General features: G+C 43.4%; 1 protein-coding gene across 1 annotated transcript in view; it reads left to right on the top strand.

The window, feature by feature from the left end:
• ADAMTS8 (ADAM metallopeptidase with thrombospondin type 1 motif 8) overlaps positions 1-22,484 on the top strand; it is a 54,132-nt gene extending 31,648 nt beyond the window's left edge. Inside the window, exons 3-9 of the mRNA XM_061592460.1 lie at positions 1,245-1,377; positions 3,041-3,208; positions 4,057-4,355; positions 5,356-5,539; positions 7,187-7,359; positions 8,212-8,387; positions 9,234-22,484. Of these exons, the coding sequence (XP_061448444.1) occupies positions 1,245-1,377; positions 3,041-3,208; positions 4,057-4,355; positions 5,356-5,539; positions 7,187-7,359; positions 8,212-8,387; positions 9,234-9,966 (1,866 nt within the window). The 3' untranslated portion in view covers positions 9,967-22,484. The remainder of the gene's footprint in view (positions 1-1,244; positions 1,378-3,040; positions 3,209-4,056; positions 4,356-5,355; positions 5,540-7,186; positions 7,360-8,211; positions 8,388-9,233) is intronic.
• The last annotated feature ends 788 nt before the right edge of the window (positions 22,485-23,272 follow it).

Genomic DNA, 23,272 nt, shown 5'->3' with positions numbered 1-23,272 from the left:
GGCAAATCTCTTTTAAACAGCAACAATTTAAGTCAAGTAAAAGAAAAATATAGAAAGAAGGGTGCTTGCCTGTTAGTGCGTTCTCTCTTAGAAGATAAGATGAACGTTCGCTTTATCAGATAGAGCTTGTTGTTGAAAATCCGTCCCACCTTCGTCGGCTGGACCTCGTCCCATAAATTAATGAGATCTGGTCGTCCCAACAAAAATAGGCTTTGAGGTTAATCTCTTCGTTTCTCCCTACCCGGGAGAAGTTTAATCAGTCAAAAAAAAAAAAAATCTGACTGATATATCTGAATAAGCTTCTTTTGAGGCAGGAGCCCGTCTCAAAAGCAGGCACAGGCTAAGTCACCCTTCCCGGAAGTCTCGTTAATATAAATATTTTTATGGGGGGGCGGGGAAATGGATTGATAAAAGGAGCAGCTAGTGGACAAAGAATGAACTCGCATTGATACTAGCCTATTAGGTTGACTTAATGCTTTCAAACTGGAACCGGCCAAGAGATCCCACCCCAAGACATTTGGGCTTATTTAGAAGGGTGGCTAACAACAAAATTAAAAATGACATAATTTAATAAAATAAAATAACAAAAACAGCAACTGAAACACACAATAAATCACTCAGTAAGGCAGAGCTAAAAAAAAACTTCACAGTGGCTTTAAATGATTAACAATATCCAAAAAGATCAAAAAGTGCTGGGAGAGAATTAGAAGTCCTTTGCCCTGCACTAAAGAGATAACAGCACATGCATCAAGTGAGCCTCTGTGATAATTGCTATTTATTTTATTTTTATTTAACAGGATCTGTACTCTGCTTAATTATAAAAACCCGTAAGCGGTTTACATAAAATATACATTAAAATTATTCAGAAAAGTCAGAAGTTAAAAACAAGTTAACCTCAGAAAATCAAAATGTAAATAAAATCAGCTGTTAAAAATGTACGTTATAACAATAATGTATAATAGACATTATACATTATAATAATAGACATGACAACTTTACATATCTGGGAGGGCTTTCCTAAACAAAAAGGTTTTAGCAGACACCAAAAACAATACAGCAAAGGCACCTGCCTAATGTCAATGGGCAGGGAGTTCCAGAGTGTAAATGATGTCACACTGAGAGATCAATTCCTTAAAAGTGTAAAATGAACTATTCATCTACATTGTTGTGTGAGAGGAGATTCACCAGGTGATGGTGGATCTGTTTTATTTGTGCATTTTCTATCTCCCTTTTCTCACTTGCAGGATTTCTGTGGACATCAGAGTTGCAGTACCCTTGGAGTGGCTGATATTGGCACCATGTGTGACCCCAACAAAAGCTGTTCTGTTATAGAAGATGAGGGTCTCCAGGCAGCCTACACTTTGGCCCATGAACTAGGTAGCTACTGTGCCTATATCGATATGCATGAGGGAGAGAGGTAGCCCATCATAGTGCCAGAATCAATTGCTGGGCTTGTACTAAATCCCTAGGATTTCATACATGGCACTCTCGAGATCAAAAGAGTGGCACATAACCAAAGCATCAGCTGGAAAATTAAATAGCCTGCCATAATAGTGAACACCTGTGCACCATTCTCAAGTGACACAAAGTTTGGGTGTGTTGTCCTTGTGTGCTGGGACATACATGCAAATGTAAAATCTGAATGTGGTTTCAGAGTTTGGATGTTGTAGATCCAGCATCATGTTTTAAGAATGCATGTGTTTTTAAAATTGATAACAAAAGCTTGGTTTTAAAGCTAATAACATTTTGCTACATGAATGTCTACCTTCAGGACCTTTTTCTTTTGGAAGAGATCTTTTGGATATCAAGTCAATGGATAAAGTTATAGACTGCCACTAATTTCACAGAATCTTTCAATGACAGCCAGGGCCCTGTGTATGCTGGAACTCTGTGGGAGCACAGATAAACTGGCAGAATGTGATATTGGGTGTAGAATTCAATATCTTAAGGATCTCAGATTTTGTAATAACAGAACACCCAAGTTTCTAGCCCTCATAGTTGAAAAGAGTCTTGAAAATATGCAGGCCATGTCTGCTGAAATTTCAGAAGCCATAAGAACTTCAGAAGCTGCAGTATACAAAGTCAGATCTGGTTAATCTGCTTCAATATTGTCTGCCCAGGGGATGAGGAACCTGTGGCCTTCCAGATGTTGTTGGACTCCCAACTCCCATCAGCTTGGCCAGCATGGCCATTGTCAGGAATGACAGGGACTGAAGTCCAATATCTGGCTCTCCATCCTGGTCTACACTGGCAATGCCTCAGCAGCGTTTCAGACAGGAGATTTTTCCAGCCCTACCAGGAGGTACCAGGGATTGAACCTGGACCTTTTGCATGCAAAGCATGTGCTCTGCCACACATATGTCCCATCCCTTTAAAAATATTGATTTAGAACAACAAACACTTTCTTAAACAAAGTCAGAATGTTGGTCCATTAGGCTCAGTACTGCCTACACTTACTGGCAGCGGCTGACAAGAGTCTTTCCCAGTCCTACCTGGAGATAATGAGGGTTGAAACTGGAACTTTCTGCATGCAAAGTATTTTCTCTACCACTGAGCTACAGCCCTTCTCTAGGTAGTTGCTGAAGAAGATCCCCATTGCATTGTGCACATTTGTACCATACCCCATAACTAGCAAAAGCAGAGCAAATTATGTAAGAATGCTAACACTGCAGAATAAGTGATGCAAAGAAAGGAAGGAAGGAAGGAAGACAGCATGCAACTTTGCAATATAAAGGTTGCAAAATTCTGCTCTGTTTATTGTACAATGGGGATTACAGTGCAGAAATTTTATTATTTGTTTCGGTGACATATCCTGCCTTTAAAAAAAAAACACCAAGTGGCTCTTTTTAGTGCAAGATGAGTACAGCTTTGAAATGGCATACTTGGAAGACACTCACTAGGATATTATAGCACTAGGCATGGAGGTTGGAGAGACATATCAAAGGGCTTTAGGGTAAAGAGGCCATCTCCAAAGAGAATATCAGTTCATAAAAGCAAGAATAGCCCACTAACCTCCTGTTTCTATCTTCTTCCATTCCAGGGCATGTACTCAGCATGCCCCATGATGATTCCAAGACCTGTGAGAGGCTCTTTGGGACCTTAGGAAAGCATCACATGATGGCCCCTCTGTTCATCCACTTAAACAAGACTCTGCCATGGTCCCCTTGCAGTGCCATGTATATCACAGAATTTCTGGACGGAGGACATGGTAGGCATCAAGTCACTATCCATTCAGGATGTCTGCAGGGACAGGCCCACTGATGCTCATTCACCCTTTTGAGAACAGTCATTAGAAACCCCTTGGCAATGCCAGCAGCACATCTCAGGGTGCACTTTCTTTCAACAATATTGTGTTCCCTCCACCTTGGGTTGCACATGGTGTTTAGTCAATGTCAGACTCAAGACAGACTTGCCGCCCTGGGCTCCTGCTGGGAGGAAGGGTGGGGTATATATCAAATAATAAATAAATAAGACAAGCCATGTGGCAGATTTGAACACTTTATAGCTGCTTTTCAAGTGCTACATTTTTGCAAGGGAATCTTTAGCTTCTCTGGATTTGGTGGTATTCCCAACTGAATTCAGGCTTCTTTTGCTGTGTACGCACCTTGAGTTTGGCTGTGCATTAGCCAGCCAATCATTCAATGTCTGAGTGTCTTGGATATGTCACATAGATGTCCCAGTCTATGAGGGCCTCTCTCACAATTGACATTTAGACTGTAAGCTGTTTGGGGCAGAGACCTGTCTTTGTGTTTATGAAACTCTGCAAAATTTTATGTAAATGGCTGACGTATGTCAATATATAATAGTGGTAGTATCCAATGCAAGGATTTATACTTCCTCCCAAGCACACCTCACACCCTCCCCAAATCTCCTCCACAGGGTTGGGCCCCCCAGAAGATTTAAGGGGATGTGGGGGGAGGGGAGGGGGAGCAAGTTCAGTTGTGCAAGTGTAAATCCCTGCACTAATGGAACGAGAATGCATAACACTACGTTGGATACAAGCCAGTGTTAGTAAGATCTTCAAGGTGACCTCCTTGCACCTTTCTCCCTCTCCAGGTGACTGTTTGCTTGATGAGCCTGCTGAAACCATCATCCTCCCCACAGACCTTCCAGGTCAAGTGTCCTTCTACAACCTTGATCACCAGTGCCAACAGATTTTCGGCAAGGAGTTCCGACACTGCCCAAACACCACACAGGAGGACATCTGCTCCCAGCTTTGGTGCAAGCTGGAGGCAGGAGAGCGCCTGTGCCACACCAGAAATGGCAGCTTGCCCTGGGCAGATGGGACTCCCTGTGGGACAGGGAAGATGTGTTTGGACGGACGCTGTGTGGCACAAGATACAGTGATGCCCCAGGTAATCTTGTAGTGAGAACCAGGCAATCTATCTCTCTGGCTGAAGGCCAAATAACCCATGGAAGGCAGCTTCTGTGAACTCTTTTTCCAACAGTGTGTGTATGTGGGTGCTTCCAGACAATCCAGTTACTGAACATTCAGCCTGATTTGTTTGCAGAGAGATTAGATGAAGTTGCATTTGTTCTTATTTGTTTGCGGGGAGGTTGCGTCAAAGCAAGAGTTATCCCACACTTTCCAGTGCATTTTCATCCAGAGCTTGGAAAAGTTACTTTTTTGAACTACAACTCCCATCAGCCCAATCCAGTGGCCATGCTGGCTGGGGCTGATGGGAGATGTAGTTCAAAAAAAGTAACTTTTCCAAGCTCTTATTGCCAAAGGTCCAATCTCGTGGGGAATCAGGTTTGTTTTGCAAGACCTCCCAGAATAAACTGTACTTGTGCAACATGCATTTGCCAGTTTTGTGATTTGATCCCATCAAAAATTAGCAACAGTCTGGAAGAGACCTCAGCAAGTATTTTACCAAAAAACAGATTTAAATCCAATATCAAATCAAATCAAATCAATATAAAAGACTGGCAAAGGGAGCTTATGTTTAACCCTTTCTCTTCCTGCCATTTCAAAATTATACATACACAGATACACCCTTCAAAGATGCTTTCCTACTCACATGGGAAAATATACAGGGATCCCATATCTCCCGCACCAGTTGATGATGATGATGATGATGCGTTGATGCTTATATTTAACTAAAGTACCTAAAATGTTCTAGGCATTGTACAAACATTGAAAGAAAAAGACAGCAGCTGCCCTCAGGCTCACAACACAAAAAGATAAAGGAATAGGGAGGGAAGAGGAGGGCAAGTATTGGAGCGGCAGCCCTTTTGGTGGCTAATGGATGGGGCCAGACTGGTCTTTTGCTTGCTATGATGGCAGGGGATGCAGCCTCCCAGTAGCAAATCAGCTGGAATCAGTGCCATAACTCAAGGATTTGTGTCTTGCAGCCGGCAGTGGATGGAAAGTGGGGGCCCTGGAGCTTTTGGGGGCCATGTTCCAGGACATGTGGTGGAGGAGTGCATTTCTCCTACAGAGACTGTGACAACCCTGTGCCTAAGAATGGAGGCAAATACTGCGAGGGTCAAAGAGTCAAATATGAGTCATGCCACACAGAGGAATGCCCACCAAACGGTAATCAACTATTTACTGGCCACACTTGCTTCCCACCAGCTCTTGAAGGATGAAGCAGAATTGGCCCACAAGAGGAATAGCTTGTGACGTGAGCACAGCCATTGTGAGGACAGGCCAGAAAGCTTGCTGTTAGACATCTGCTGGTGCATTGTAAGGGTATATTTACACTGCAGACGTGCCAGTTTTATGTCAGTCATGAATCCTAGGAATTGTAGTTTGGTGAAGGTGTGGAGAATTACCCATTAAGAGATCCTTAACGCTGCCCCGCCACAAAACTACAATACCGAGGGTCCCCTGGGATGAGGGAAATTATTATTAACCCACTTTAAGTCTGTAGCATGGCTATGCCCTTAAATCAGGGATGAGGAAGCTGCGACCCTCCATATTTTGTTGAACTGCAATGCCCATCATTCCTGACAATTGGCCATGCTGGCTGGGCCTGATGGAAGTTTATTTATTTATTTATTAGATTTATATCCTGGCCTTCCTCCCAGTAGGAGCCCAGGGTGCAAACAAAAGCACTAAAAACACTTTAAAACATAAAAACAGGCTTTAAAATATATTAAAATATCCTTAAAAATATATTAAAACAAAAAATCTTTTAAAAAAAGCTTTAACAACATCTTTTTGTAAAAAAAAAAAGCTTTAAAAACATATTAAAAAGCAATTACAACACAAACGCCAACTGGGATAAGGTCTCTACTTAAAAGGCTTGTTGAAAGAGGAAGCTCTTCAGTAGGCGCTGAAAAGATAACAGATGGCACCTGTCTAATATTTAAGGGGAGGGAATTCCAAAGAGTAGGTGCCACTACATTAAAGGTCCGTTTCCTATGTTGTGCAGAATGGATAAGATGGTATCTGCAGGAGGTCCTCACCTGCAGAGCGCAGTGATCAACTGGGTACATAAGGGATAAGATGGTCTTTCAGGTGTCCTGGTCCCAAGTTGTATAGGGCTTTGCCAGTGTCGTAGAGTTGTAGTCCAACAACATCTGGAGGTCCGTAGGTTCTTCATCCCTGCCTTGAATGAGCAAGATCAGGAGGACTGCATTTGCTGTGGAAGCAGGTCACAGAGAACCCAGCCACTTAGCTTCTGCCTCTTCCTAGGACCTGGGAAAAAGAAAGGAACCCATGCATGCTTAAGCCACAGCTAAGGCACACACCAAGGTGGCTGCCTTCCATTTAATGCATTTGGCCTTGCAGCATACAACTGGGTGTGCACAAAGTGTTCTGAAAATGCAGAGTCTTTGGGCCTGTGGTATGCTTCTACTTGCTGCTGCGCATGTTGCTGTGAGTCATGTGGTCCGAGTGGGATGCACATAGGCTGAAGCATCCTGCATGTGTGAACAGTGGGATCAGACGCATATCCAGTCTTCTACAATGCAACCATAAAGATGTCCTCCCCTAGGTATGCCCTCGCCAGCTGGAGTTATACCAGTGATACCATAGCTATCTGGTGATTAACTGGGGTCATTCAAAAGTGTCAGATCAGTGAAAAGAAATAAGTGAACAGTGAGCAATACACTTGAAATGGAAAAGAAATCCAAATATCAAATCCTTGGCCTGAAAGCTAGCTTCAAAGCAGGGTTACTGCTTTCCTTGTCCTCCGTGTCTTCTTTTTAATTCAAACCCATTTCCTTTTCTTTGCAGGCAAGAGTTTTCGGGAGCAGCAGTGCGAAAAGTATGACAGATACAACTTCACAGACCCGAATGGGAACCTGCTGGAGTGGGTCCCGATGTACGCCGGGGTGTCGCCTCGAGACCGCTGCAAGCTGGTCTGCCGGGCTAAAAGGCGAGATGAATTCAAAGTGTTTGAGACCAAAGTAAGAGCTCTGCCTTAGCAGCAACTACCACTGCATTCTTGCCCTGAGAGCAGGGATGGGGGAGAAATGTTATTCAGTTCACATTTAAAGCCAAATGTATCAAATGCACATTTTCCAGAACAATACAAGAACTAAAACACAGCCATCCTTCGAAATTTGCACTTACCTGAATTTTACAATGCAGTTCTCCAACCAGTGTTTACAAAAATGCATATATTTGAGGGAAATATGTACATAAATGAATATATTAGTGAAAATATACAAAAATGCATTATATTAGGAGGAGATACTTGCAAAAATGTCTACATTCGACAAAGCTGTGTACAAATATGTGTTGAGTAGGATAGATTTGCTCTAATGTTGGAGAATTTTCATGAGGATTTTTTTTTTTAATTGCAAGTTGTTGCACAAACCTGGAGAACTGAATTTAAGGTTAGATGGATGAGAAACTGCGAGAGTCTTCCATCCCTGAGAGTGACCTCAAAAACTCACAGGTAGTTAAACCACACTTGTTCTGCTTTGTGTGTAGGGTTGGGTGAATCTGCCAGTTGCAGATTCTTATTTTTCCAAAATTAAGTTCATTTCTCCAAATTTCCACATCAGTTTAAGTTTTTTTAAAAAAGAAGTCCTCATGAAAATTCATTAGCATTTTAGTGCAAATGTCTCCTTATATGCAAATTTTCCCATGCAATTTGGCTTGATCCAAACATTTTTGCAAAGCAATTTCCCCATAATATAGTGCATTTTTGTACATAATTTTCACCACTATGTGCATTGAGGTTATCTTGAGCAGTGGTGCTACAGAGAAGGGTAACATGGTCTCCCTTTGCTCTCTCTTTGTTTTTATTTCAGGTGATTGATGGGACTCTCTGTGCACCTGAGACCCTCTCTGTGTGTGTGCATGGGCAGTGCATCAAGGCTGGCTGTGACCATATCATTGGGTCACCTAAGAAGTTAGACAAGTGTGGGGTTTGTGGCGGCAACGGCTCAACTTGCAGGAAAATATCTGCCTCGCTCAACAGATCTAAGTAAGAAGCACACTGGGGCAGCTCAAGCTAATCCTAGTATTGTAAAGGAGGGAGATGGGAGTGTAAAGGAAGAAGGAACAGGAGGCACTGGCTGATGTGACTCCTTATTTATTAGGAATCCCAGAGCTGGATTTAAAAATAGTGTTGCCAAAATACAAAAATCATAGAACATGGGAAGGACCCTGTAACTCAGTGGTAGAATACCTGCTTTTTGCATATAGAAAGTTATAGGTTCAGTCCCTGGCATCTCCAGTTAGGGCTAGGAATATTCCTTGTGTGTAACTCTGGAGAGCTGCTGCTGGTCATTGTAGAGAATACCGAGCTAAATGGGCCACTGGTCTGACTCAGTATAAGGTAGCTTCCTATGTTCCTAGATCATTAGTCCCCTGATATAACTACAGTTCCTAGGGTTCCCTGGAGAGAGTTGACAACTCAAACCTGCTTCAGTGTGCAGTGCAGAAATAATACATGTACTCCCCCCTCCAATAGATAGGCAGGTAAAGATAAAGATCAACAAATTTTACATAATAACGTTACATGCTTGGGTAGGCTTGTCTAAACAAAACAGTTTTAGCAGGCATCAAAAACAGTACAATGAAGCTGCCTGCTTAATATCAATAGGCAGAGAGTTCCAGAGAGTAGGTGCTCCCACACTAAAATGTCAATGCAAGTGCAGAATGAAAATATGTGGAGCTTGGCTAAGTGCCATTTCTGCAGGCATCAAAAATGTGGATACAGGAGCTAGGTTGCTCTTGGCATTGAGCCTAAGTTACACAAATTCTTCCACGCTAGACCTTTGTTTCCTGGTTATACTAAGGATAACAACCATCTTTTTGGTCTCCATAGGTTTGGATATAACGACATTGTCACAATCCCTGCAGGGGCAACCAATGTTGACATCAAGCAACACAGTCGCCGAGGGGTTAGGCATGATGGGAACTATTTAGCCCTGAAAACCTTGGATGGCAAATACCTCCTGAATGGAAACCGTGCTGTTTCAGCTATGGAACAAGACATTTTCATTAAGGGAGCCGTTCTAAGGTACAGTGGCTCCCTTACCACCTTGGAACGCCTCCAGAGTTACCAGAGGCTCCCAGAGTCCCTTACTGTCCAAGTGTTGACCGTTTCCAGCGAGATGTTCCCCCCGAGGGTGAGATACACATTCTTTATTCCCAAGGACGTCCACTTCAGCAAGCATAAGAGCAAGGAGAAGAGCCTGGCCAATGTAATTAAGCCCTTGCTGACATCGCAGTGGGTTCTGGGAGACTGGTCCGAGTGCTCGAAATCCTGTGGCTCTGGCTGGCAGAGACGAACAGTGGAGTGTCTGGATGTAGAAGGGCGGGCCTCCTCAGCCTGCGACAAGGCCCTCAAGCCTGAGGACATCAAGCCCTGCAGTGACTTCCCGTGCCCCATCTGGCAGATGAGGCCTTGGTCCCCCTGTTCCCAAACGTGCGGAGAGGGAGTTCGGACGCGGAGCGCCTTGTGCACTGACTACGCAGGGAAACCCGTCGCCTCAGAGAAATGTGGTTCACCTCAGCCGCTGGAAGTTACCACTGCCTGCATGCTCCAAGAGTGCTGAGACAAAGTGGGGCTGACACATGATCAGAGGCATGTGCAACATAGGCTAACTACTAACCTAACGCAAACCAGGCTTGGTATGGCCAAGCAAGGCAAATGTGCACTAATTGACCTGAACAGGCTCTGCCAAGTAGACCTGTTTGAAAAATTAGCAGGCATTGAATACCAACCACTCTTCTTTTTTTCTTGCATTATCTTCCTCCAAATTGCCATCTACCTCAGTGGGGAAAAATAGCATGGGATTTTTGACAAATCGTTTGATTTCTTTTTAAATATATATATATATATATATTGCAGGCCAATACTTTACTTCTAGGAGACATAGAAACGTGTCCTAAGCTGTTCCCAAAGATGACCTGAATCTCACCCACACCTTCACTGTGCTTTTTTGTGGGTCTTCTCAGAGAAATCATCTAAGAATCCATCACTCTTCAGATACAGGGATACCCTAACAGATTTTTCACTAATATGGGTTTCTAGTAGTCAGAACAGCAACAATCTATTGTGGGCCTGTAACCCAGCCACCATATTGGATATTAGCCTTTGTATATGATGGAGTAAGCCACTTAATCCCACCCTGGCCACAATAATCATATCTCCTAGTCAGAAGGATTCATCTGGAAAACTTTCCAACCCTGTATCAGCTGAAAAACAGGGTGCACAATGCAAACCTGTTCTACAAGCTTTTGTCAGGAGTAGATGAAGGCTTATTATACACAGTGCTTCGAAGGTAAACATGATCCCTTTTCTCTTGTAGTGGTTTGTCAGCTGTGGTCCACAGGTGACCTATACTCCATTAGAACTTGTTCCCAAGTTCTGACACCTGCACTCTTGCTAGACCATCACGTTATGGGTAACAGCTGCATGAGAGACATAGAAGCCCTGGCAAGGTCTGTAGCTTCATGACATAGCATCTGCTTTGCATGCAGAGGATTCCAGGTTCAGCATTTCCAGGTAGGGTTGGGAGAGAAGCTTCTCTGAAACCCTGGAGAGCCGCTGCCAGTCAGGGCAGACTAGACTGAGCCAGATGGTCCAAGGGGCTAGCTCAGTATGATGGCTTCCTATGTTTATCAGCACCCTTGCTGGAGCATCTTGTAATAGCAGTATGAGCAGAATGATATTCCCACGTTGCATTCAATCCCCACCCCTAGCTGTTAGGGATGCAAAATGGCAGGTGTGGCCCATCTTTTTGATGCCCATGCGACGTCTGCCATTTTGGAAGCTTACTGAAGCATAATAAGAGTGCTGCCAAATGACATAAGTGCAACTTTAAAATATATGGAGGCAGTGCTTTTGTTGTGATGGTACTCTCCAGTACAACGTCCCGCCACCTCTTTATTTGCTGCCCATGGTAGCCGTTTTGTGCTGGCACTAGGGATGGAAGGATCTGTCAGTTTTGGTTCTCTCAGTTTCTAATTTTTCTTATCTTGAATTCAGTTCTCCACATTTCTGCAGCAATATTTCCGATTTTTTTAAAAAAAAATAATCCTCATGAAAATTCTTCAGCATTTTAGTGCAAGTTTCTCCAAATAAATTCCTTTTTTGTATGTAGTTTTGAACAATGTATACTTTTTTGCAAGCAATTTCCCCTAATATATGCATTTTTGTAAACATTGCTTGATTGGAGAACCTCATTGCTAGTTTCCAAGGATGCCCTGTGTTTTGGTTCTCATATTGTTTCAGAAAGTGCGAATTTGATAAATTCGGCTTTAAATGCAAACTGAATCAAATTTCTCCCTATTCCCTCCATGGCACCCACAGCACTTTTATCAAGATAGGAGTACTGGCACCTTATTCTTACAAAAAACAAAACCACTGGCTGGAGGGGATGCCACCATCTGGTACTGGAGACATGACTGGCTTCATGTTTCATATTTTTCCTCCCCTCAACTTTTGGGACACAATCATAGAACCAGTAAATACACTTAAAACCAAGTAGGGTTTTTCTGTGCTTGAGAATGGTTCCTTGGTGATAATGTCATCAAGCGATGACCCATCAGAGCCTGAAAATAAAACTCCCTTCTTGGTTGAATCCAGGCTTCGTAGATCAGGAAGTGAGTTCAGCAAATCAATGCTATAAACCGAGACAGCATGAAAAACGTTTGAGAATTGACCCTGGCTCATTGATCCAAAACATTTGGGCGCCTTTGGTCTGTTGCATAATAAAGCCTTAAGAAAGGAATCTCAGCTCATCTCTTGCGCTGAGCAGTTTAGCACTTCCTTGTCTGTAAAAACCCTTTGTTGTTTCCAAGCCATTACATATCTGCCAGCTATATGTTTGGATAAGGAGATTATTCAGAAGAAGGAGAAAAATTGGAACCTTACCTATCAAGTGTTCATTAATTGTAAATAGTTGGCCCAGTTTCAGTGTGTATAATAATATGGATGTGACGGTGTTTACACGCACTTCAGTACCTCTCCCCCTGGTTTGTTTTACTTGTGGATTTATTGCATGCATCACATCCCCAGACTAGTTTTCATGCCAAGGTGACTCAATGCTCATACACATGAAACAGGGAAATGGGTGATTAAATATCACATTACTGCTATTGGACTAAGGAACTGTGCATCAAAGCTGCCTCGATTTCTGCCCTGTTTAAATTGGTGTTAACATACCTAATACTAATAAGGTCATATCTGCACCATACATTTAAAGCACTCTTATACCACTTTAACAGGAATGGCTTCCATCAAAGGATCCTGAGAACTGTAGTTTGTTGAGTGCCGACTTCACAGAGCTACAATCCAAATCACCCTTAAAAGACTACAACCCCCAAGATTCTCATTGACTGTTAAATGGGTATGAGAGTGCTCTAAATCTGGAAAGATATTGATGATTTTCACATGCATTAGCTTTCCTAGAGCTGAAACAAAGCTACTCACAGAGCTTTTGGAAGTGCTGAAGAACTCCTCCCCTTGTGGCATTGTTGGTGTTCCTTGTGAAAATGTTCACTTATTTACACTGGAAGAGAATGCTGGACTGGATGGGACTTTGGTCTGATCCAGCAGGGCTCTTCTTCTGTTCCATTTGCCCTCCCTCTCTCAATTACCCACAGTCCGATTTGCTATGTCACATTCTAATGGCATCCTCTTCACTGTATGATCCCTGAAAACCCATGTGAGTCATCTGGAAAAGAGGGAGAAGCAGCAACCTGGGGGAAGGTGGGAGAGATGGTGCTGAAATTGTAACAGCCAGGGAAAATAATGGCCCTGAGTAGACTTTGGAAAAATATTTCTACTGCATCAAAATTGCTAGTTTCCACCCAAAAAAGATGAGAGAATATTCAGTAGTTGTCTCTCTTTTTTAACTGTCATATTACCTTTATGAGAGCCAGTGTGGTGTAGTGGTTAAGGTGCTGGACTACGACCTGGGAGACCAGGGTTTGAATCCCCACCCAGCCATGGAGCTCACTGGGTGACCTTGGGCCAGTCACTGCCTGTTAGCCTCAGGAAGGCAATGGTAAACTTCCTCTGAATACCACTTACCATGAAAACCCTATTCATAGGGTCGCCATAAGTCGGAATTGACTTGAAGGAAGTCCATTTCCCTCTCATCACCTTTATATTCCAATCCTATCCTAGACTTTGTGCTTAGGATTGTGGCTGTAATCAGTATCATGCACCAGTTACAAATTCGGAATTCTTAATAATGGCTTATCCACCCTTAAAAGCAAATTATTGTATAATTTATACAACAAGAAGATACTGGAGAGGCCTCACGGCAGCATAGGGAATGTTCCTAATCCCCATCTGCCTCAATGAACTAAACTGAGATGCATCAAAAGCTACATTTCCCATGCTTCCTGGCAGCAAAGGAGATGCACAGGGGCATGCATTGCTTCCGAGAAGCGGGGAAACATTGTTTCCCATAGTTCCTGATAGGAAAGTAGGAGCATCCAGGCCTTGAGATTGACACCTCCCCACTTCTCACTAGGATACGTTTGCACTGAGTGGTACCTCAGTGGTAGGGCATATGCTTTGATGGAGAAGGTCCCCAGTCCAATCCCTGCCATCTTCAGGCAGGGCTCAGAAAGACCTAGGGCAGGCAGAGGGCAGGGTGCCTGCATCTTTCATAGTCATGCAGAAGAGGGGACTTCGGCAGGTGGAGCTTGCATGACGAGCTGTTTCCTAAAAGAAGCCCCCGCTCTATAGAGAGTTACAGTGAAGAAGGGAGGTTGAAGAATGCAGCATTGCTGAACGGTACGCAAGTTAACTTTCTGTTCAGGAGGAACAGAAATAGCTGCTCTGAATTCCAGGAACTATCTTCACTTTTGTTTGACATGCTCACTTCCCTGCAGTGCTTGGCACTAACACTAGATCTGGCAGTCCGGGCTATAGATCACATTTCATACTAAATCTTACACCAGTGGGTGTGATTCTGCAAGTAATTCAAATGGTACGACCGGAAGCCAAAGTGCAAGTTAATGCAGGCACATCTTAACTTACAACCCATCTGCTTCTGAGGAGTGGGACTCCTAAGCAGTGGGAGTCGATTCCTCCAAAAGTAATGGGATTAGACATACAAGAGAAGTATATGTTAGGAAGCAAAGGCTGGGTTCTCAGCCCTCTGGGGTTTCCCCATAGCTCACTGGTAGACTCCTATCTGAAACCCTGGAGAGCTAATGCCAGTTAGTGTAGACAGTACTCTGCAAGCTGAACCAGTGGTGTAAGGCAGCTTCCTATGTTGACTGCATTAGGCTAGTAATGCAGGGGATGGAAGCAGATTACAGTGGAGAACTGGCAGGTGTGGGAAGAGTCATGCACCCCTCCCAGCTGCCAGTTCTTTCCTGCAAATACTCCTCCTCAACCCTGCATTCATGCTAACTGGAGCACACATATCTGCAAAATGTGCGTGTGCCTGTGTAACGTAGGGTTCCTTCCTCACTTCTGCATCCTGGGCACCATTCAAACATCAGCCACAGCCGAGCTAAAGATCCAATAAAATGAACAGTGTTTCGTGACACGGTGAAGTCCCACTGATTGCCATGAGACTTAAAGTGTCTCTTTTTTTCTTTTGGATCGTGTCCAACCAACGACTGTGATCCAGTAATGTAATCTGCCCTGCTCAGCAGCTTTCAAATTGTGCTTTCACTTCCAGCAACTCTCAGGCAAAACATGCTTTTAAACTTAGGAGGGGGGCAATGAGAGCTGGTCCACTTGGGCAAGTGGGACACTGCCCCACCAACCTCAGCCAGCCCTCAACTGCCTGCCTTCTTACAAGCAACCTGTTCAGGAGGTGGCACTGGGTGTCAGCTTCTTCCTCTGTATTCTCAATGTTGCCCTTGCAGAACTCAGCAGGAAGGACTTTTGGAGCAGAAGACAGGGACACCAACAGCAGGTGGAACCAGAGCCAGTTGCTGGCTGGGGCTGATCGGAGTTGTAGTCCAAAACATCAGGAGGGCACCAGGTTGGTGAAGGGTGGTCTAATGCCTCCTTTGCATTTAACATACAAAGGACTTCTAGAGAGTTTCCTGATGCATTAAAGCAGCCTAAGTGGTCCAAAAATTTCTTCTCTAAGGCCCCCAATGTCAGAGTCTTAAATAAGATGACCCAGAATTATATATTGAATTAACTCAGTAAGAGGAAGGGAAATAGCTTCTGATTGTAATATGCAGCTGTATGAGGAACTGGGTTGGATTCCACATTAAGAAAGGCAGGATTTGCTTTGTTGAAGCTCCATCTCGGCTTGAACCCCAAACCCCACATCACTGAGGAGGGATTACGTTCCTGCCTTTAATCTACCAAACCTGCTCCTTGCTCATTCATCTTCACCACGGCTGTTAACCTGTCAAGGTCTCCTCTTTGGCTGTCTGCTGCTGAGCAGGCAGATAGTCTTCCTGAGGCTGGAGCCTCTCTTTCCTGGCCAGGAGACCTGCCAAAGCCAAGCAGAACAGCCAAAAGATCTCCCTCTGGCACAGACTGTTTAGCCCTAGGGCAGATACCCAATCAGTCAACGAACTTTGATCTTTCCAAGTAAGCTGTCTTCAATCAAACTTGCACCAGAACCAATGGACCCTGGAAGCAAGAGATGTCTTAGAAAACATTGCAAAGGCTACTGATGAACTCTGTATTTGGATAGTTTCAGGGACGGAGGGGCAGGGAATAATCCAGCATCCCAGCCTTACTCTACCTTTTGAGGTTCCTGCAGTTTTCTTCCTGCCCACTGCTCTCCCCCAACTGAATGTATTTCGCTTTTGAAAGAAACCTAGCAAGCAATAGCTATTGCAGTTGTTTCTCTGTCTCTCTGTTCATATCTCCTTGGTCTTTTCTACTTTAAAATTAGTGTGGTAGCCCCTTGCTTGTCCACCTCCTTCCAAACATGCCACTTTATGCACCACTGTAAGTATACTATGAATAACCTGCTCAGGGGAAGGTGCCTTAGCTTGCCTTTTAAAGCGGCATGTTTGTGCATCTACAGATGAGCAGAGATACTCAGCAGACTGCTGCTTGAAGTGGCAATTTGGTCTACCCAGCCAGGTGCGGACATACTGAACTAGTACAGTGACTGGTAGCCTAGGACACTTTCTTGTGAGTCGATAGACTGGCAGGGAAGGGCTCTAGCCTTCTGGTTGAAATGGGAGGATAAGAAAGGGCTTCATCTTGCCACTTCTAGCAAAGGGCTGGCATGGATCCTCTTCACAAATGGCTCCACCATGCAACTTAACATGACATCTGGCATGCTTGCTTAAAGTAAGCCCTGTGCTGCTCTTGTTGTAAACTCACCAAGAACAGCACCAGACATTTGGGGACAAAAAAGGATAGCTTGGGTCTTCTTGTTTTGGAAATGTAAGACCCTATGCCAATGTAGACAAAGACTGAGGGCCAGTCTGCACTATACATTTGAAGCAGTGTCATGCCACTTTAAACAGTCATGGTTTACCCCAAAGAATCATGGGAGCTGTAGTTTGTTAAGGCAGCTGAGAGTTGTTAAGAGACCCCTATCCCCCTCACAGAGCTCCCTGGGAAGAGGGATTGATTGTGAAACCACTCTGGAAACTAGTTCTTTGAGTGGAATAGGAGTCTCCTAACCACTCTCAGCACCCTTAACAAACAACAGTTCCCAGGATTCTTTTGGAGATTATTCAAAGTGATCAGATGCTGTTTTAAATGTCTAGTGCAGATGTGGCCTTAGAGATATTCTACGCATTGCAAACCATGAAGTGGTAGAATTCTGGACTGAATCACTTCAGACTGTAGATGGAGGGGTCATATTTTCCTGAAATGCTCCCTTATTTAGAAAGCCACCTGCACCCTGGAGAGGACTGCACCAAACCTTTCTCCCTGATGTGCTAGCTCATAGCGTACAGCAAGTTTCTTTAGATGAAGGAACATTGGCAAGCACCCCATCTACAGTTCAATGATACAATTCAGAAGTCTGCCAACTCGTTCTACGTAACACATGGAACAGCTCTGTGCCGCTGCTGCGCAACCTGCATCCGCAGAAGGTTAGTGCGATCAGAGCATCTGTCTATTTCCTCTTTGCTTTTTCTTCTGGAAACAAGACACAGGCAGCTTTCTGTGCATAGCACATTCAATGCCAGTGCCAAAGGTCATGGAGCGTCTGGCTGTTGGGACATTGCAAGATGTGGTGCATTCTTGGGAAATAGCAATGGAATTCCATGGCATTGCCTGGCTGCTTCCTCGTAGGCCAAAACAGTGCAGAATGTGCTCTGGCAGCTTCGAGAAGTGTGGGCCTGAGGTAGGGTTAACCCCGCTTCCTGTAGACGGCAACCTTCAAGCAAAGCTGCTCTGCACAGGGTGCATGTTTTTTGAAGGGCTCTTCAGCCATTGCACTTTGGCTTCATTCTGCTTACATGAAAGAGAAAAAAACCTTTCACAGAGGGGCTGCTATTAAGCAAGGGCTCTGACCCTTGACACCTTTTTGACAACAAAGGGGAAGCTGGTTTGGGGTTTTTTGCAGAGAGACAGTTAATGACTGCCTAAAAGCTATCCCACTGGACCAGCCAGGAAGGGAATAGCTGGAGCTTGAAACACATATATTTTTGGTAGTGGTTAGGAAATGGGCAGATCTGACCATTTCAGTTTCTCAATTTCCCAAATTTAAGTTCTCCACATCAGTTTGGGACTTTAAAAACAGGTCCTTATGAAAGTTCAGCACCATTTTAGTGCAAATTCCTTTTAATATACACATTATTGTATGCAATTTTACCTAATATAGACATTTTTGCAAAGCAAATTTCCCTAATATAATGCATTTTTGTATTTGTTACTTTCACTAATATATGCATTTTTATGCACACTTTGTCCAAATATATTCATTTTTGTACACATTGCTTGACTGGAGAACTGCATTGCAAAATTCAGAGAAGTGCACATTTCAATGAATGGCTGTGTTTTTGTTTGTGTATTATTTTGGAAAGTGCAAATTGGTAGGCTCACCTTTAAATTTGAACTGAATTGCATTTCTTCCCCATCCCTTGCAGAGGTTGAACCTAGGATCTTCTACATGCAAAAACCCTGAGCAACAGCCCTTCTCCATAAAAGGCACTTCCAAATCCTTTAGGGGGAACCAAACATTGAAGAGGAAGATTCTTTAAACCAGGTCAAGCAGTAAGGTTTGGCGTTTCAGATTCCACTCTTGGTAGGAGAGAAAGAGGGTAACCTCAGTCTTTAACTTCCAATTTGAACTGTGCCTAGACAGAAAATCTTGGATGCTCCCACTGCATTTCGAGGTTCTGGATGCAACCGTAAGCAGAAATTCTTAGATCCCAGAAGCAGGACAAAAGACAGCTTGAGAGACCTGACCAGTACAGGAAATACTGGGATTCGTCGCCAGAAAGCTTTTCCTTGCCAAACAGCTATCTTAATTTTGTAGACCCAAGACATTTGGCAACAACAGTCCCAATCTGCTTTTTCACAGGATATACAGAGCTCCTATAGAAGCCAAGAACATTTCATATCCTATGAAGAAGCTTAGAAAGAAGATAGGGTTCATTATGACCTAAGGTTAGTTTCCAGAGCCAAACCACTAGACTTGCTCTTCACATTCTCTCAGATATCCAGGAGAATCCTTGGATGGTCTCATTTGTTTGCAAGAAATGATTACTATCTTCCTTTTGCTCCTTTTTTTCTTGTTTCCCATTACAACTGTACATTTTTATTTTTTTAGTATAAATCATTGTACTGGTATAATACATCTTCCATTCAACAAAAGATGAATCCAAGCCACAAACTATCTCTTGAGATCTGAGAGATATATACTGGGAGATTTCTAATAATAGAGTTTCTAATGTGCCCCTTTTAAATAACTCAAGGCCAACCTCAAAATTGGGAATTATGTTAACTTCCACACCCATGCCTGCCCTAGGCAATTCAGCCCTACCTCTAATAACTGCAGTAAGACCACATTTATCAGGGGGCACATCCAAAATATTTGCACAAACAGAATTGAGGCAGGGGAGGAGATGACTAATTACTTATATTTAAACATTGTGTGATGCTATCTGGAGGTTAGACACAAGGGTTGGCACTGATGGTCCAAAAGCAGGAGTACTGCTGCATTTACGGGTAAAGACAGAACAGGATGTTCTTATCATCAGTTACTGTGGGTTCTTCTCAGCCAAGTGAACCTAGCTTTGCTTCTTGTCTTGCAAGTCAAATGCTGGATCAAAGCAGCACATGCACATTTATTCATTTATGCACCCATCCTTTGCCTTGCAAAAAAATAAGTCACAGACTCTCAGAATATTGGCAGAGAGGGGAGAGGTATGCTGCCGATGTCATGGGTACAGACCAGTAGGGCACCCAACTTAGCTATCATTTCTCTGACACAGTGGAAACTTGCAAAACCATTCTTCTGCCCCCCAAACTTACTGGAGTAAGGTACATGTGTTTTTTGAAAGCAGAAAAAGTGGATTCATACTGTTTCTGCTATATTTAAAATGCTCTTCTGTCTTCACACCATGCATGAGGTCATCTACCGGAAGTGAAATTCCAGTCACTCTAACAAGATGGTGGAGGTGGTCATTGTTTTGATTCATTCTTCTCTCTAGCGATTCATTTCCAAACTCAAAGGTCACTGTGTGCGTCTTTTCTCTTAGGCTGTAAGTAACACCTCTTTGGAATATGCCCAGCATTTTAGCCTGACACTTTCCTGCAGCTGTGTTAGAGAGATGTTCGTTGTCATAAAGCCTGTGCTAGACTTGGAAATGGGGAGAGCAACATCTCATCTATCAGTGCTGTCAGGGCAGCCTGCTGTTTGGTTTTCCCTTTTACAGAAAAAAAATGAATCCGCTGCTTCTTTTAAAGCCCAATTTGGTTCTTCATTCTGCTTGCGCTTTGCTGAGAAAAAGGAAAGATGAAAAAGCAAAATGTATACAAACTCCTGAAATAAGTGTGGTGTGGTGGGTGCCAACTGGCAAGCACCCATGACACTGCCAACAGCATGAGGGAAGTGGCCTTTCACAGGAGCTGTGGGCTGTTGCTAGAAGAAGCTTTTCCTAGTCTCAGCAGAAAGGGGATTGGCTTCTCTCCTCCACTCATGACAATATGCTCACTCACTCTTTGAACTACAATGTTGAGGTCTAGTAGAACACTCCCTTAGTTTTCATCGACATGTCATGTATCTTGGGTTCCATCCTTGGGATGTTATAAACCATGAAACAACCTTCTCTTCTAATCTCCATCTTTTCAAACTTTTCCTACCCTCAAGGACCTCTTTTCACATCAATGTGCATGCCAAAAAAAACCTTTGTATGATGCACAAGATTACTGGGTTTTGTCATAGGCCAGGGGTAGCCAACATGGTGCCCACCAGATGTTGTTGTTCAACTATCAACATGGCCAATGATCAGGAATGATGGGTTTTTTTATATTTAGAGTCCAGCAACATCTGGATGGCACCACATTCATTATCCCTGTTCTAGGCTGCACTTTTCAGTTCACATGGAGAACCCACCACATTAGTTGGGCCGAACCACTGTGGCTGTACATTGCAGTGGAAGAAAGACCATTAATGGAAGACAACTAGAACTTCTCATGTTTCACAGGAACCCCAACATTCCCCAGGACACAGTTTGAAAACCATTAGAACTTCTGACATCATTTACTTCCGTTTGTTATTTACTAAGTGGGATTCCCACTTAACACTCTGCATGAAATTATAGTTTTGAGAGCTCCCAGGAGAGAGGGAAAGCGCAATTGCCACCAAACTCCCACCTAAAACAAGATTCAAAGCAAATTTGAGGGGTTCATCTTCAAGTGAAGCTTTTGAGGACTTTCCAAGTGGATAAAAGAGTGTTTTAGTTTGCTGCCCTGCACTCCTAGAAGGATATAAATTAATTGATTGACTGATTGATTGATAGATGAGTCTGAATAAAAGTGTTCAAATTCCTCACAGGTGGCTCTGCGTATGCCTGAGGTTGTTGCCCAGTTTCAGCTAAAATGATATTCCAAGCAAATGTAAAGTCTTTCTTAAGTGATACATCTGAGAAATTTCAAGGGCCAGCCCACCTCCTAAAAAAGTCGTCTGGAGATGGCTAAAGATGTCTCAGAAGGATTTCACACATCCCTACTTAAACCAGTATAGAGGTCCCTCCGGACATCCTTTTTATTTTGCATTTGTGATTATTTGGGCTCATGATGCTATTGGGGCGGTTGTATGCGATCCTGTTTTCAATACTGCCAAGGTTGTACCTGCAAAGGTTTTAAGGCGGACTTACGGCTTTGTTTCCAATCAGCACCTGTCCCGCAGCTTCCTGTTGAAAACCTGTTAACTTTTCATACCATAAATGTTCTGGTTAGTGAGGTTTGTTTGTCTGGCTTTTATTGCACTATAGTGCAAGAGTACCCCTTGCAGATGTCAATAAAGCTGGAACACTGGGGAAGCATAGTCAAGCAACGAATAAAGTGGAATGTTGTATCAACCCACCAGTTATGCACTATGACTGCATGATGAAGAATACATGACTGTAAAGAAACAACTAATCTGGAGGGGCCCTAAGTCTCTAGCATAAAGATGCCTCCTTAGGGATCTTTGCATTCAAATTCTGTTCTGGTTGTCTTCAACACTATCTTCCTGACCCTGCATTGCCTACTTCTGTAACACTAAAGTCTCGTTGCATTTGGAATGCCTACATGAATTAGTCCCTTTTTCTTAAAAATAAATAAAAATGTAGCATTGATGGTGATGTACTTAAAGTAAGTTATATACAGGATTTATATGTATATATGTTTCCCTTCAGTGAAGGACTGTAGCATTGTACTGAGCCTCTTGTAAAAGATATTTATTTTGTGTACAGTACCTGTCTTTGGCGGGGCAGGAGAGAAAGGGTGACTGTTACATAATGCTGCTGCCTCTCCCACCTTCTCAGTTGCATTTTGTGCGCGGGTTGGGAAATCTTGCTTCTTTCCCGTAACTTGTAAAGCTGATACATCTGTACAGTTTGGTGTGCAGACCAAGAAAGCTGGTTCTGGTCAAGCTTTGCCAAACAAACAAAACAAGTTCTAATTTTAGTATAATTTTTTATTAGAAAAAAATAAACTTTTTTTCCTCCTCCCCCCTTTAATCTTCTAAAAACAGATAGCTGGATTGTAATGTTAGCATTTAGCTGTGAATAAAAGACTTCCGTAGTTAAGATCCCTTTGTTTTGTTTCCTTTTTCTTGTTTTGCATTTGGGATTCATTCTAGATTTCCTTGGCTTTAAAACCTTGGGGTTGTGCATACACCTTTCCTGTTTAAGATGGAACGAGATGCTGTGTAGTGGACACAGGTCAGGGGAGCCAGCTATAGCTCAACAGCTTAAAACTCTCTCTCTCTCTCTCTCTCTCTGTCTGTGTGTGTGTGTGTGTGTGTGTGTGTGTGTCAGAGTGATGCAGTTTGCAGAGTACAGGGAGGGGTCAGGCACTTAACCTTATCACATCTGCCAAGAACCTTGAAATTACTTTATAACACTTGAGATGAAACTCAAGTCAGAAAAACTTACAACCAATTCAGGGGCCGGTGCTGGCTGTCAGTTTCCTCCTCCTCAGTCTCAGTGTTACCCTTGTATAACTCGACAGGGATGAGGATGGGGACACGACATTGGCTCCATTTGTCATTGGCTCCGGCGCCACTTACGGTTGCTTCCTTGCCTCCTGCTCTACCAATCCCAATGACCACCAGTTACCACTGGCCATAGCTCAGTGGCCAAGAGCATGCTTTGCATGCAAAATGTCCCAGGTTCAACCCCTGGTGTCGCCAGGTAGGACTGGTAAAGACTCTTGTTTGAAACACTGGACAGCCACTGCCAGTACTGACCACACTGAGCTGGATGGACTAACAGCCTGATACAGTATAAAGGAGCTTC

Source organism: Rhineura floridana, chromosome 12 (assembly GCF_030035675.1).
Source record: "Rhineura floridana isolate rRhiFlo1 chromosome 12, rRhiFlo1.hap2, whole genome shotgun sequence".
Taxonomy (NCBI): Eukaryota; Metazoa; Chordata; class Lepidosauria; order Squamata; family Rhineuridae; genus Rhineura; species Rhineura floridana.
The sequence above is the reverse complement of the archived record's forward strand: the minus strand, read 5'-3'. Positions and strand labels throughout refer to the sequence as shown.